This window comes from Erpetoichthys calabaricus, chromosome 6 (genome assembly GCF_900747795.2).
Source record: "Erpetoichthys calabaricus chromosome 6, fErpCal1.3, whole genome shotgun sequence".
Classification (NCBI taxonomy): domain Eukaryota; kingdom Metazoa; phylum Chordata; class Cladistia; order Polypteriformes; family Polypteridae; genus Erpetoichthys; species Erpetoichthys calabaricus.
In genome coordinates, this window is record NC_041399.2 from 74,767,376 (window position 1) to 74,782,070 (window position 14,695).

General features: G+C 36.3%; 1 protein-coding gene across 6 annotated transcripts in view; it reads right to left on the reverse strand.

Moving 5' to 3' along the window:
* The window catches only part of LOC114653411 (microtubule cross-linking factor 1), a 236,441-nt gene that overhangs the window by 180,824 nt on the left and 40,922 nt on the right, over positions 1 to 14,695 (reverse strand). For all 6 annotated transcript variants that reach the window (XM_051928734.1, XM_028803708.2, XM_028803712.2 and 3 more), the window contains exon 3: positions 10,950 to 11,108. In XM_051928734.1, coding sequence (XP_051784694.1) covers positions 10,950 to 11,108 — 159 coding nt within the window. The remainder of the gene's footprint in view (positions 1 to 10,949; positions 11,109 to 14,695) is intronic.

Genomic DNA, 14,695 nt, shown 5'->3' on the forward strand with positions numbered 1-14,695 from the left:
GCATGTGTATGGTTGCTGTTCTCATCCCCACCATCTTCTCCGTCACTTCCCCTACCTCTTCATATCTTAAATCATTCTTGAGGCAGATTGAAGACTTAAGTGCCAGCTTAAGTGAAAAATTAAGGAAAAACGTATTACTGTAAGTAATTGCAACACAAACACTGACTTGATCAGTTTTAACGTGAAAAGATGCAGACAATAGGAGAGAAGAAGCGGGCCACTTGGGTGGAGAAAAGAAGAGCTGCTCAGGAAGCAGCAAGCACATCAACCTCTGAGCAAACAAATGCTAAACGTACAGAGAAAGAGGATGAAAACTAGGAATGCTCAAGTCAAGTGTATTCACTGCACGTTATTGTGCAGTGCGCCGTTACTGGTTCTTGTATAATTTGAAAGCCCCAATGTCTACCATCGCACATTGGAAAAACCTGATAAAATGTGGCCTTTCAACCAGTTAAATAGACAAGTCAAAAACAATATATGGGTTCTATAAATTAAATTCAATAAAAATACACTGCATTAATTAAAATACTACATATTCCTGCTTGTCTGTTTAAGCATATGTTTTTGACCTCAGCCCCATATCAATTATTGCAAATGGGTTTTATGTTGGGACACTGAGATGCAGAAAATGAGAGCAGACACCACAGCGATCACAAAGCTCAAAAAACTGCTAATAAATAGGCCAAAGGAACAAAAACAGTTCAAAATAGTTGATTCCATTCTTAGTACTGAAAATGTAGGGCATGTAGCGATTTCCAAGGTGGAGTTTCACACTACATACTGCAGTGACTAAGTGCATCAACAAAAGTTGATTTCAATTAAAATAAAGTGTCCTCTCAGAGTGGCTGGTTGATGGCAGAGGAAGATGAATAAAAAATAAATAACAAATAACTCGGCTCACTAATATAACACAACTTACAAATCATAATGATTCATCCACATCATTATTTAAATAATCATAAACACAAAGACAGCCAATATTCTAGCTCTTAAGAGACTGAAAATATCTTGGCAAACTACACACTACACTACTATAAGCTCACATAACTTGTTTGAAGACACATTTTACTGCATATAAAGTAAATTTTATATATGTATATATAAAAAACTAAACACTGCCAAGTAGAAACAATAATTTATGGGTGCTCATTTTTTTGCTGTTTGGGCAGACCCAAAGAAACTCGCATCACATGAAAGCTTGCAACCTGGAGTTTGTCCAATAACTGACATGACAAAAGTGCTGCGGTAACCACATGAGAAGCCTAAATAAGGTAATTTCTTCAGACAGCGTCGAAAGAATTAAAACAAAAGACAAATTCTTCACATGCTTATGCATTCCCAGTACAATTTATAATCTCTTTTTTAGTTCGATGTATGTTAAGGAAAGTTTTTTGCGATAGCTTGCCAGTATTGTCAGTATCAAATGAGTCTGTATCATTCACCTTAAAATATAACATTTTAACCACTAAGAACAGAATAGTACAGGTAAGAGACAACTCCACCCCATCTGGGACCACCTTCCCAACTCCCACAGTGTAAGAGTTCAAAGTAGCCAAGAAAAACTGGAGTCTACATGACCACAAGAGAGCAGATGGCATCCCAATATAAAAATTCAAAGGATGTAAAGGAAAAAACCCAAAAGCTAGCAGATAGAAGGCTCTGTGTCACCCATCACTGCATATTCACTTCCCCTCTAGTGTAGTGAGTGACAGCCATTTCTCAGTATTGGGGCTGGGTAGGAAGCATGGACATTCAATCAATGTTTAATGCATCACTCTGGCCTGTGTACTTAAAAAAAGCTTTGAATGCATATACATACATAACTGGCTTATAAAATTGTATTCTTTCATATGCAGTATACATCTTATTTCCATTAATAGTAAGAAAGTATTTTTGGACTCTGCCTAGAAAAATGTTGAGAAAGTTTTTCATATCTAGATATTTCTAGGCAAGGGGTCTGACCTCCTACCTAAACACTGATTCGTTATTGTACCAAAACAATACTGTCTTAAAAAGTTTTAAAAATAGCACTTGAGAACCACACAAACACTCAACACCAAACACACTGAAGCACCACAACTGCTGACCTGCTTAACAGCCCTCTGTAACCTTCCAAAGTTCTTCACAGCACGACAGTACCTGTAGAAGACAGTAGCCAGAGCACAGACAGCACCTCAGCTAGGACAACGAGAGCGAGTCAAGTAACATCTTTACTGCTATAGCTGTATTCATTCCACCAAAATTTAATGGGCTTTTCCCAGCAGAGCATGATGTGGATTATGCACTGAATGATTTTTTAAAATACAAGCAAAGTATAAAAAAAGAATTTTTTGTGATTGTTATTCTTTGTTTTTTTGGTCACTGCTATAGCTTTGAGGAGATACTATAACAAAAACTCCCTGTTCTGGCCAGAATGGAAAAGGCAAAAAAGGAATTTTAATGTGAATCAAGAGAAGGATATTACCAAAAAAGAAGTCAAAATACTAGTGGGAGTTGATGAAAAAGTCACAGTTTACCAGACAATACAAAAACCACAATGTTATCCAAAAAAATTGAGTACAGTTTGTAAACATCCCCTAAAAACATTGTTAATTGCACAAGAAAGTTTTGAACATATCTAGAATCTTGGACAACTAAGCGTGTGATGCTGACCTTTACATCATGAAGTTGTCCCATGCTACCAAAAAAAAAATTGAATAGGTTGAGAAAAATTTTTTAAAAGGCACAAATCATAACACTATCTTCCCACAGGCATTCCCAAAATTGAACAGGGTCCATTCAGGGAGCTTGTTCCCTGCTGGACACAGGCTGGATATTCTGTTAATCTGCAATGAGGAAAGCTCAAGAAAGATCAATTTGTTAAAAGAGGATGCTCCCAAAATTTAAGGAAAGAGTTAGAGACCTTTTAGTGAGAGGCTGGTGGAATCTTAGCAGCCATGGTGCCAAGTGGAAAGATCCTCGGCTGAAGCAGAGTGAGACAGACTAGAGAAGTCTAGAAGAGAATAATCAAAAGAGTTGCCAATGCAAGGTAATTAGAAATTAGCAATTAGGACCAAAAGGATGAGATAGAAGAACATTCCCAAACCATATGAAAGAACATTCTAGGGGGTTTGGAAAGCAGTAATGGCATAATGGACCCTTAAGAACCACTAGGCTCCAGAAGTCCACAGTCATTCTGGTAGAGGATAAAATATTCTTAGAACAAAGCTGGCTTCTGTCCAGAATGTATATAGAGAAGCAAGCAATATTATCAAACACATAACACCAACATGGACAATAACTTTTTCCTTAACCTGCTTTGGCAAGCAGTTTAGGACGATTAAGCCTTACAGGGTGCCACTCATAGATTCAGGGGACAGTTTACTGTAATCTAGATGTTGAAAGGTTGCTCAAGTGCCACTCTTACTGACAATGTGTTGTGTTGAATTGCTTGTCTGCATTTGCTTTCATTGTCATGTGTTGGCATTGTGCTACTAATCTGTGAGAGATCTACCACATACACATGACTACAACTTTTATTTTAAACTTGATTGCTTAATTTCTAATACATTTTTGAGTTCAAATTTATTCTAACTCCAGTTAACTCCAAAAATCCACATATACATTTTTTAAAATGGTATGCTGTTCCATTTCAAACTTGTTACAATACTGCACATGCTGTTCTTTTCCCTTTCATACTGCAAAGTGAGATTATTCCAACTAGGTTAATGAAATTCCTTATGCAAGCTTTGCTGCAGAAAAAAGTAGAACACACACAAATTTAGTTGTTATCATTAGGGAAATATGAAGAAACGGTTTAATTTATTTACAAACCCACCGTTTTTAATATGTCAAAAATCTAGATGAACTGAAAGATTTCTGGATTAACAATAAAATACATTGTCACTCACCATTACAGTTGTCTTTTCCAGATATAGCGCTCCCACCGCCCAAAACACATTCATTAAATATTTCATGGTTTTTAAAGGCTTCAGAAAGACAATCCAACAAGAAAACCTCCACAACACTAATGTGCCTGTAATTAAAAAGCCATTTGTTGCACTTTATTGAAAGAGCCATCACTGGACCCAGTATAAAGAAACCGAACCACAGGAGGACATCAAATTGAATTATTTCAATTACGACTGATTTTTATTCCAAAATGGATATACATGATTTCTTTTTCACTCAACTCTGAAAATGTCTGCCAATTTCAAAGCTCGATATTGTCTGCAAATGTCACATAGGCAATACAGACCCATAATGCAACTCTAACATTTAGTGCACTATACAGAGATTAAAACATTAAAAGCCTTGCCCACTCCTAAAGCAACACACTCTGACACAACATTTTCTACATTCCCCTCTTCTTCTTGTCTGCTTTGTCCAATTGATGGAGAGATGATGCTCGAGCCAATTCCAGCATCAATAAGGAATTAAAGTAGAGATATTTGAAAAACACTTGTACAAAGTTTTATGGTTCTTTCAGTCAAATTAAACTTTCTTACACACATGCCATGATTGATTATTTCGACTTACTTTGACTGTTAAAAACATGTGGTGGTGTTTGCACTCCTAAATGTGCCTCCAACAATGCTTGGAAACTTACTTGTTTGTGTATTGTCAAACAAACAGTATGTTGAAAGGGTCACAGTTCACATCTCTCTCTTTGAGTTTTTCTCTTGTGCTTTCACACTGTTAATTTTCAAAGCAAATTTTTCTTGTTCATACCCATGTAACCCTCGCTCACACCACTCACAGACCCTCCCAGCATTTGGCTACAAAGAGGCAGTGAATGAATGTGCATCCAAGTTAAGCAATTGTGTATTCTGCAGCGTGCATATACAGTAACGGATCTCTTTGAATTAAGTCGGCCACAGACAACTATCCTAATTTAATTCATTTGTAAGCTTTCAGTGTTTTTTGTCTTTTATTTGGTACTAGAAGCAGCTATTGGTGTAGCACGGGTAAGATAATTTTAAGCTGTGGTCCGTTTGTCTGCTAGTCTGGCTTTAGTCTATTCTGGTGGTCCATTTGCTCTGAGCCACCAGGTGACACTGTCATTTAAAGTGTAGCAAAAAGGGGGCAAAAACACCATAAGGTACCCCTAGGGTTGGAATTTTGGTTTGGGACATAGTGTACGGGTTTCCCTTTATCAAATAATGGAGGTGTGCAAATTTTGCCAGAGGTTGATCCAATGGTGTGGATCTGTATGTTGGACATAAAACACATCTGTAATACAGAGGGCTACTGTATATACTGTATATATCTAAATGCAAACACACACACAGATTATAAGCTTTATATATTAGACGACAATCAAACTTGACTATAGAGGAAGTAAAAGTTGTAACAAGGACATTGTAAATGAACCTGCGGAAGGATCATTACTGAGCCTTGAGGGGTGATGCTGGAGGGCCAGCATGTCTGTTCAACTCCATCTTACCTGCCAGTCCTACTGGAACCTAACCCCATCCTTTCCATAAATCCAAAGCTTCAGTTTCTGTATCCGCAGGCTTTTTCAGGAATGTAATCCTGATAGACAATGACACTTAAACTGTGTATAGATTGGAGATATCTCAATAAAACCAATTACAACTGTATAGAGAGGCTACCAAAACGGAAGGAAAGAAAAAATTAATTGCAACAGTACAAAGACATGTTGTTCTTTTCATCCCCAATAAATTTAACTTCTAATTCAAAATGTCAAAGTACATTTTATTTTAAATAATACCTGAATGTAGTGAGATGTCAAGTAAAATGACACCTTTTATTGGCTAACTAAAAGATTACAATATGCAAGCTTTCGAGACAACTTGGGCTCCTTCTATATTGCCTGAAGATGGGGCCTGAGTTGCCTCGAAAGCTTGCATATTGTAATCTTTTTGGTTGTCCAATAAAAGGTATCACTTTGCTTGACTTCTCACTACATTCACAATGGCTAACATGGTACAACACCCTAGTACTTTAAATAACACCTGAAAGTGTAGAAACTAATAAAACTATAATTAAGATGGCAAACGGTAAAAGGGATTAAAAGAGATGTGGGAGAGTTCATAGCACAAATCTAGAAACCTCCAGGGTTAAAGTTAGATGTCCTCCCCATCCATTTGGTGTCATTCAATAGTTTTATTAAAGGACTATCAGCTGTTCCCTTACGGCCATCCATCAGGAAATAAATCCCCTTTCCTATCCTGCACACCATAAATGATAAGCCGGCTAAAGAATTTCATAACAACTCCTATGGAAAACTCATGGCAGCTGTCGACCTGTCTCTTAATCCTTCAGCTTCCTTTCTTCCTATTCACCAGACACTGTGGCTTTGGCCTTTTCTGTCTGAGCTCTGCCTACATCAGCCTGGCAAAGAAATAAAACAACGTGCACTCCACTAGCCTTGTGGATGCACTTATGTCTTTTGTCAGAGTGGTTGCTCAGGCATCATTGAGTTCAGCACTAGCTATTTCAGCTGTTTTAATTAAAATAGGCAGATTAATACTCTATAAAGTGAATGAACAAAATGTGAAAATACTTACGTCAGAGGCAACAATGCATATGTATAAAAAACAGACTCTGAAAACCATATGCTGTAGTTTACAGTTGCAGGTATAAAAACATCCTCTTAAAAAAGGACAAAATTCAGCATGCCAAGGAAGCTTAAAATCTAAAACTGTGATAGTAAATGGACTTGCTATGGAGTGATCAGCTTACACTAAAACAGTAAAACAGTAAACAGTAAAAGATTGTCCAAGAGACTCCAAGAGACAATATGACTGCATCTCTGCAACCCAATAATATTATGGGTCGATAATGTTCATATGACAGGTGAAAGTAAGAACACGAGATACAGAAAACCATGTGAAAGGTTTGTGAGCAACAGTGTCACAGTTGATTTTTTTTTGTCAAAAACAAAACCAGTTAGTCATAACTGGGGTCAAACAATGGACTGTATTCAATTACCATCATCATCTCCCAGACAAAATAACATTTTGCATAATGCATTTGAATCATAAAAAATAGCAAGGATCCTATGATATATACTTGTGCTATATGTACTGGTATGCAGTACACCATTAGAAATGAGACACTGGTTGAAACCTGTCAACTGGAAGAATTTTCATATATAATTTTTATTGCAGTTTACCACCTCAGGGAGCTGCCTTTGCTACTTGTCACAAAAGTGAAGCATTATGTTGCAGTAGCGTGGTGGGAAATGGACGTTCCATTACCTTCTGACACAACGCAACATGTGGCAGGACAACTGTAGAGATGGGAAAAAGATGACAAAGAATGAACAGTGGGCTTTCTTTGTGAAAATGGAAAGACCAATGAAACAGGTCTCTTGGCTATAAGTGAGGTGGCTTTTAGAAAAATAAATAAATAAATGATTTGAGTACAGCTATGCTGAAATGCTGGTGCACATAATGAATCACACACACGTACGTGTGCACGTATTGTATGTTGCTGCCCAAATGAGAATTGTTGTCTCACTCTCCTATAGACGACTATATAATAATACTACTGTTAATTCTGTGCTTCCCAACTAAGGATTTAGTGAGTTTCACACTGTATGAATGACTCAGTTGTGCTGAGGTCAGTGCACTGAATGCGGATTATTTTGTCAGATGAACGAATATGGGACAAGAGATAAAATGTAGCTGAGAACAGAATAAAAAGTCTAAACTAGGAAATCAAAAATCAAAACATCAAGCCAAAACATAAGACTACATTTTTGAAACCCTCAAAGCAAAAAAAGATGGGTAATTAAATACTAATTCACTAAAGCACACTCAAGAAGGTTTTGCTAGATTATCCACAATCTTGGACACAACATATAGTTTGCCGATTCCTGACAACAAGAACACAAATTGGCGGAAAATTGCCCCTTTAAACACAAAGCACAAAAATAAAAATAAATGACAGAATCAAATTCATAGAAATGAAAAGCCTTAAATGAGAATGAAAACACAACAAAAAGAACAAGAAGGAACATAAAAATATTTCAAAATTACACCAGATCTTAAGACTGAAGTGCTACAAAGTTTTAGTAATTTGAAGGGTTTAATTGTGCATGAACCAAAGTGGCAGATTACTACCAATCATTCCAGTCAAGTTTCACAGGTCATTTAATTATGATTTTGTTCACATATGCCCTTGACTTGGCATTAGAATTAGTAAATAAAAGCTGCATGAGAAAAAGGAACTAGTAAGTGAATGCAAAAACAAGGTGTTTTGGTCCTAGAGCCATGATATGAATGCAAATCAAGTCAGGCAAAAGCACAGGTATATCACAGTCTCTTCCATACATCCAAATACAAGCTTATCCTCAATATTTGTCTGTTTACTGAACAGCGTACAATACAGCTGTAGAAATTTCTGTTATTCCAGATAACCAAGAGTTATGTCAAATCTTGAGTTGAGGTTTAATTGCACAAAAACTGCGGGTTAGACAAAGAGTATGAGAATGAGCTTCCATGAAAATATTGGTACATTTTCAACAGTATGCAAAGGAACTTGGGCAGTGAAGACTGAGATAAACCATTTTTGTTGCAGATGATTTTACTCCTTTTGACGATTTGAATTTTAAAACTGCACATGTTGGTTTTTAAAGCTTATTTGCTACTTAAAATTCCCAATCCCACACATTTTAGAGAAATGTCTATTTTTATTTTTATATTTGCTCCTTTATTCCAAGTTGCTACACATTGTTTTGAAAGCTAATGGTTCCGTAAGTTACTTGAAATGAGATTTGAAAAATAATCGGGGCATAGAGAACTGTTCCTTACCAGTACTTCATTCAAACAGAACATGATGGAATTGAATTCATGGGGAAAAACATATTTTTTTTAATCTGTTACCTTAACATATAAGTCCTTAGCACATTCTTCATTACTTAAAATTAGAATAAATCAAATTCACTCTACGAAGAACAACTCAGATATTTCAGTACAAGGCAGTGCCGTTCTCAGTTAGAACTCTCCTTAAAGTAACTTGAGTAATTCCACTTTCAGTCATAAAAAGCTCTTTGGCCATTGTTTTCTTTCATTTTTGCTGTTGTGAATGATTATTTCACAACTACAAGTGGTATATTGACATAATTGTTGTACATTATTGATATTTTTTAACCAAAGAATTGAGGGAAAAATGGAAAGAGTAACATCATATGAAACATAAAAACAGAAATGGCTAGCTATACTAAAAGTAAAAGAGAATGCTCCAACAAAATCATGGGGGAAAAAAAGATACATTTGTAAAGGTTTAAATACATTTTATAATGCAACATTGTGAAAAATTGAACTGAAAGAATGTATACTTGTATATCCTACGTAAAATGAGAGCAATAGTCATCTTAACATTTTTGACAACAAACTATTTTTATTTTTGTACAACATACTACTGAATTAGAAATTCAAGAACACATTTGTATCCTGTTTATTACGGAGTTTCTGTCCCACATCTGGTATCACTACAGCAATGCCAAGCTTAAGAACTACACCTTTCAGTTGCATTTTAAACCCTTTGGTTACACACTACAGCAGATCTCAAGGCAAAATACGGCAAGAACAAATTCATCCTTGTTGTAGATCAAACAGCTTCCTAATAACTACAATTGCCTATTAAAAATATAACATATTTGTACTCTATGTGCACAAAATATATTTTATAAAAGAGCTATAACAGTCTTTTCAGGCTGCCTAACACTAGATTGTATACATTCTAGCTAGTGGATGGGTTTTACACAAAACAATAGTCAGGAGACAAGCTGTAGGTTAATGGCAAAAATTTGAAGGAAAAACAAAAAGAACTACAAAACTGGCGCAGTAGGTAGCGCTGCTGCCTCACATTTAGAAGACGTGGGTTCGCTTCCCAGGTCCTCCCTGTTTGCATGTTCTCCCCATATCTGCGTGGGTTTCCTCCCACAGTCCAAAGACATGCAGGTTAGGTGAATTGGCGATTCCAAATTGTCTCTAGTGTGTGCTGGTGCCCTGCCCGGGGTTTGTTTCCTGCCTAGCTCCCTGTGGGATTGGTCACGGGGGTCTGCTGGAGCCAAGTAGTTGGGATATAGCGGGTTGGATGATGGATGGATGGACTGCAAAACTCTGAACTGTAAAAGTACTGAATACACAAAAACACTCAAAGCTTCAAAAACAAAAGGTTCCTAGCCAAAATTACAAGAAAAGAATGCCTTTAATTGTCATTGCATAGATGCACAATGAAATTTAACAGAATCCCCAACCAAATCATTCCCAAAGTATGTTATTTGATTTACATGTAATCCAAAAACTTGGATGATAACAATCATGCCACCAAATGTTAATATACCACAGCAACAGGCGTCATTAATATAAGCAATATAGCCAAGGCCATGAAAAAACAAACATTCACAAAAAATATAATAAAAAGAAATTAAAAACAAAACAGGGTCATCAAAAAATTAATAAAACTAACACTATTACCAATTCAGAGAAACAAAAACATAACAAAAATGCACAAAAAAGACAAATTATGGAAATAACCTTTTTAAAAATAACCTAAAGTGTATGCAGTGGAAAAAAATAAACTTTAATCTTCTACTTATAAATTAGCTACAAAGGAGGGAAGAATATTGACATCCATGCCATTACAAGATGACTCTGTAAGCCAACTCAACTGAACCCTGAAAAAGTCAATAAATGAAAAACTGCATTACGAGCCCAGAATTCATCAGGACTAATTTTTACTAAGCATAAAAAGCTAAAGCAATATACTGAACCCAGTACAAAGAAGAATAAAAACCATTCAAGAAACTCAATGCAAAAAGCAAGGCTATGCAAATGTGTTATTAAATATCACAATACTGTTCACTGAATAACTTTTACCAGCCCTAAGCAAAAGAATATGACCACTGACATTGAAAGTGCAAAAGAAAAATATCAAATCCATTCAAAAACAACTCATCAATGCTACATTCTAGATTGGCCATTGCTGCCTACCTCTTTAACTCTATCCAGCTCGTGCTGCAGGGCTTGCTTAGAGATTTCAACCTCTATGATCTTTTGTCGCAGGAGCTCATTTTCATCCTCGGCTTTTGAGCGCTTCTCCTCCACACTCTCCAGTTCATGGTGCAACCTCACAGAAACATCTTTGGCTACCTGGTGAGAGATGCAGTAAAAGACCACAGATTACTAATGACATACCGTGCCTCATAATTTGGCCTTTTTAGGACTTTCTTAGTCTAAATAAAGTCCAAATAAAACTAACAGTTTCTTTCAACTTTTAATTTGCCTCCAACATTATCACTGCATAATTTATATGGAAAACCGACATGTAATATATTGCATTTTCACAGCAAAAGGTGCAAAAATTAATTGAACAGTGAACTTGTAAACTTCTTAAGGTGTAATCAGCTGATTATGATGATAGACTTTTTGTTTAGCTGGCCTGTTCCGCAGCACTAGAAAGCTGTCATTTTGTTAACTAAAAATAGGCTACTGGCCAGTAATATTCAAGAGACTAATGAGATAAAAACTCAGGCATTCAACCATTCACTTTTGTGGTCTTTCTTGCTTCATACAAAACACCACACTCTATGTAACAAATACTATCTGCTGAAGAATGCATGAAAAAAAAAAAATGCAATATGAATATAATAAAATAAAAAATGTACAGTACATTACAAATAAAGGCAGAATTACTTAAAGTATTATCTTGGAATGCCATAGGCTCAAACCAACTTTGTATACTGAAAATGCAGACGCACACACACACTGTACCCAGCTCCACAGAAGGTCTCCAAAGTGAAAAGCCTCTGACATTTTAAAACTACACAGACAAGGGAGACCAATTCAAGATCAGAATTTCCACTACATAAGGTGCAGCTGCCAAACCATGTTGGATGCAATCCAAGCTCTTCATATGGATTGCATGACTATAGTTTAAGAATTCAGTAGAAGCCCTGCCGAGCTACTGTGAACAGATGGTGCACTAGAGTTCACACAGGTGAGTTGGAAGTTACCACTGTAGATGAAGTAAGTATAAGGATTCACAGCAAAAACAGATCTTAATATGGGTTCGATATACACCCAGTCTTTTTCCAAAATGTTAATATGGCCTCCTTGCAATAGACTCTAACAGATGTTTTCAGTTACATACATTTTCCCCCAAGTAGAATCTTCTTTACACATGTTCCACCAGTATCAAAAAAGACATTTTTCGATGGAATATATTTTAAAAACAATAAGCAGATCCAAATCTGTGGAGCGTTAGGGGAAAAAATGGTCATAACTGGTTACAAAAATTTTGATTGGCAAACATAAAGGGGTCAACAAGAATCATAGACACTTTGTGACGCCTTTGCATGACATCCCTGCTTGCGTGGGTTGTAGTGACAGAACACCCACAGATGAGCAGCTAAGAAAATAGCAAAAACTTAAATATTACTTAATGCTTTTTTAACCTTTCAATTACTTATTTGTTGTTATCTGTAATTCTGAAATAATTAATTTTCAAGTCTGTTTAAATGTTTTACAAAGTACTACAGCTTTTGAACTAGTAGTGATAGTGGTACATTATAAAATTTAAATTTGTTATCTACGGTTAAAAAAAATTCAGTTGATGCAAAGCATCCAGCTACAGGAAAGCCAAGAATATGTGAGAGTGCAGCTGACATACTATCTTTAGTGTTCATAAAATATGTGGAGAAGTGATTGACTGCAATCAGAAACAATGCCCTCCTAAAACAAATATAATGTACAGTAAGTGTTCAGATCAGCCAAAGATGCTGCAAAACATTGTACATGTTACAATAAAATCCAGATTTTTATATTGAACTACCATGAATTTAATGCACACCTAGCCATTATGTACTTCTAGAACTAGGGCAGTTCTTTAAATCAATATAAAAAAAGCCACATTACCTCATAACAACATTTAAGTCACACAGATGCCCATTTACGCACCACATTATGTTAAGGAAACATTAAAACGCACACTGTAAATTCATTCTTATTCTAAAAAATAAAAAAGTTACTTATACTTTGTGACAGAGTCACTTCTTTTTTTATTTTCTTAGTTTCTGCTTTGACTGTTAAAAGAAGCAGGGCATTTAAAGGACTGAGGAGGCAAATTTGATTTACTGCTTATATGTTTTAACAAGCCTTCCTTATATTTCAGATCCACACTGCAGTCTAGCATGCAAATCCTTCTGAATTAATGGTAAGCAACATCATAAAACACGACTCTCCTATGTCTAATATAACTTTCTCAAACACGGTTAATACAACTTAGGGTCATAGTGAGGTTAAAGCCGATCCTGAGAGCATCGAGCACAAGCCTAGCGTCAGCACCAGACAGAATGACACTGCATTACAGGACACATTCAAGTACACATCTACATTGACAAAGGGCCAATTTGAAATTGAAACAGTGCCTATAAAAAGTATTCATCAACTTGGAAGGTTTCACATTTTATTGTTATACAATGTTGAATCACAGTGGATTAAATTTAGCTTTTTTGACATTGATCAATAGAATTGAAAGTAAAAGTGGGCATCCTTTATTACAAATATAAAACACAAAATAATTGGTTATATTAAGCACTCACCCTCTTTAATATGACTCACCTTAATCATTATTGCCGCAGCCAATTGATTCCAGAGGACACATAATTAGTTACATGGAGATCACCTGTCTGCATTATAAATGCATCTGTAGGTATCTGTAAGGTCAAACTTATGACGAGTCAGTATTAGTGCCTAACCTACATAATGAATACAAGAGAACACTCCAAGCAGCTCCTGGATTAGGTGATTGAAAAGCACAAGTCAGGAGATGGAAGACAAGAAAATATACAAATCATGGAATATCCTTTGGAATGCAATTAAATTAGTCATGAAGAAAATGAAACAGTATGCCACAGTTGTACATTTTCCTAGAGCAGGCTGTCCACAAAAACAGAGATTGAGCAAGGAGAAGACTAGCAAGGGAGTACACCAACAGACCTATGATAACTCTGAAGGAGTTACAAGCTACAGTGGGTGAGAGTGGAAAGACTGTGCATGCAACAACCATTATCCAGGTGCTTCATCAGGTTTATGGGAGAGTGGCAAACACTGGGAAAAAAAGTACATCACATGTCAAATAGAGTTTACCAGTCAACACATGGGACTTCTCTGAAGTCAGCTGGAAGAAGGGACTAAGCATGATATTTGGCATAAGCCAAACTAAAAATATACCATCCCGACCATGAAGCATATTAGTGGCAACATCATGCTCTAGAGAAGTTTCTCTGCAGCAGGCAATGGAAGGCTTGTGAGGGTAGCGAGTAAAATGAATGCAGCATAATGCATAGAAAGCCTTGAGGAAAATCGTTTGCAATATGCAAGAAACCAATGCCTCAGCAGAATATTTGTTTTCCAACAAGACAACAACCCCAAGCATAAAGTCAATGCTGCACAGATACAGCTTAAAAACAACAAAGGTAAAGTACTGGAGTAGCCGAATCAAAGTCTAGATGTCGATCCAACTGAGAATTTATGCCTGGACTTGAAAAAGGCTGCTCACTTACAATCCTCATGCAACCTGGTAGGGCTTGAGCTGTTTTGCAAAGAAGAACAGGGAAAGACTGCAGTGTCCTGAGATGTGTAAAGTCGATAGTGACCTGTGCACACAGACTCAAGGCAGGAACAGCCACCAAAGGTGCATCTTCTAAATACAGACACTAGGGAAGAACTTTAGGGAT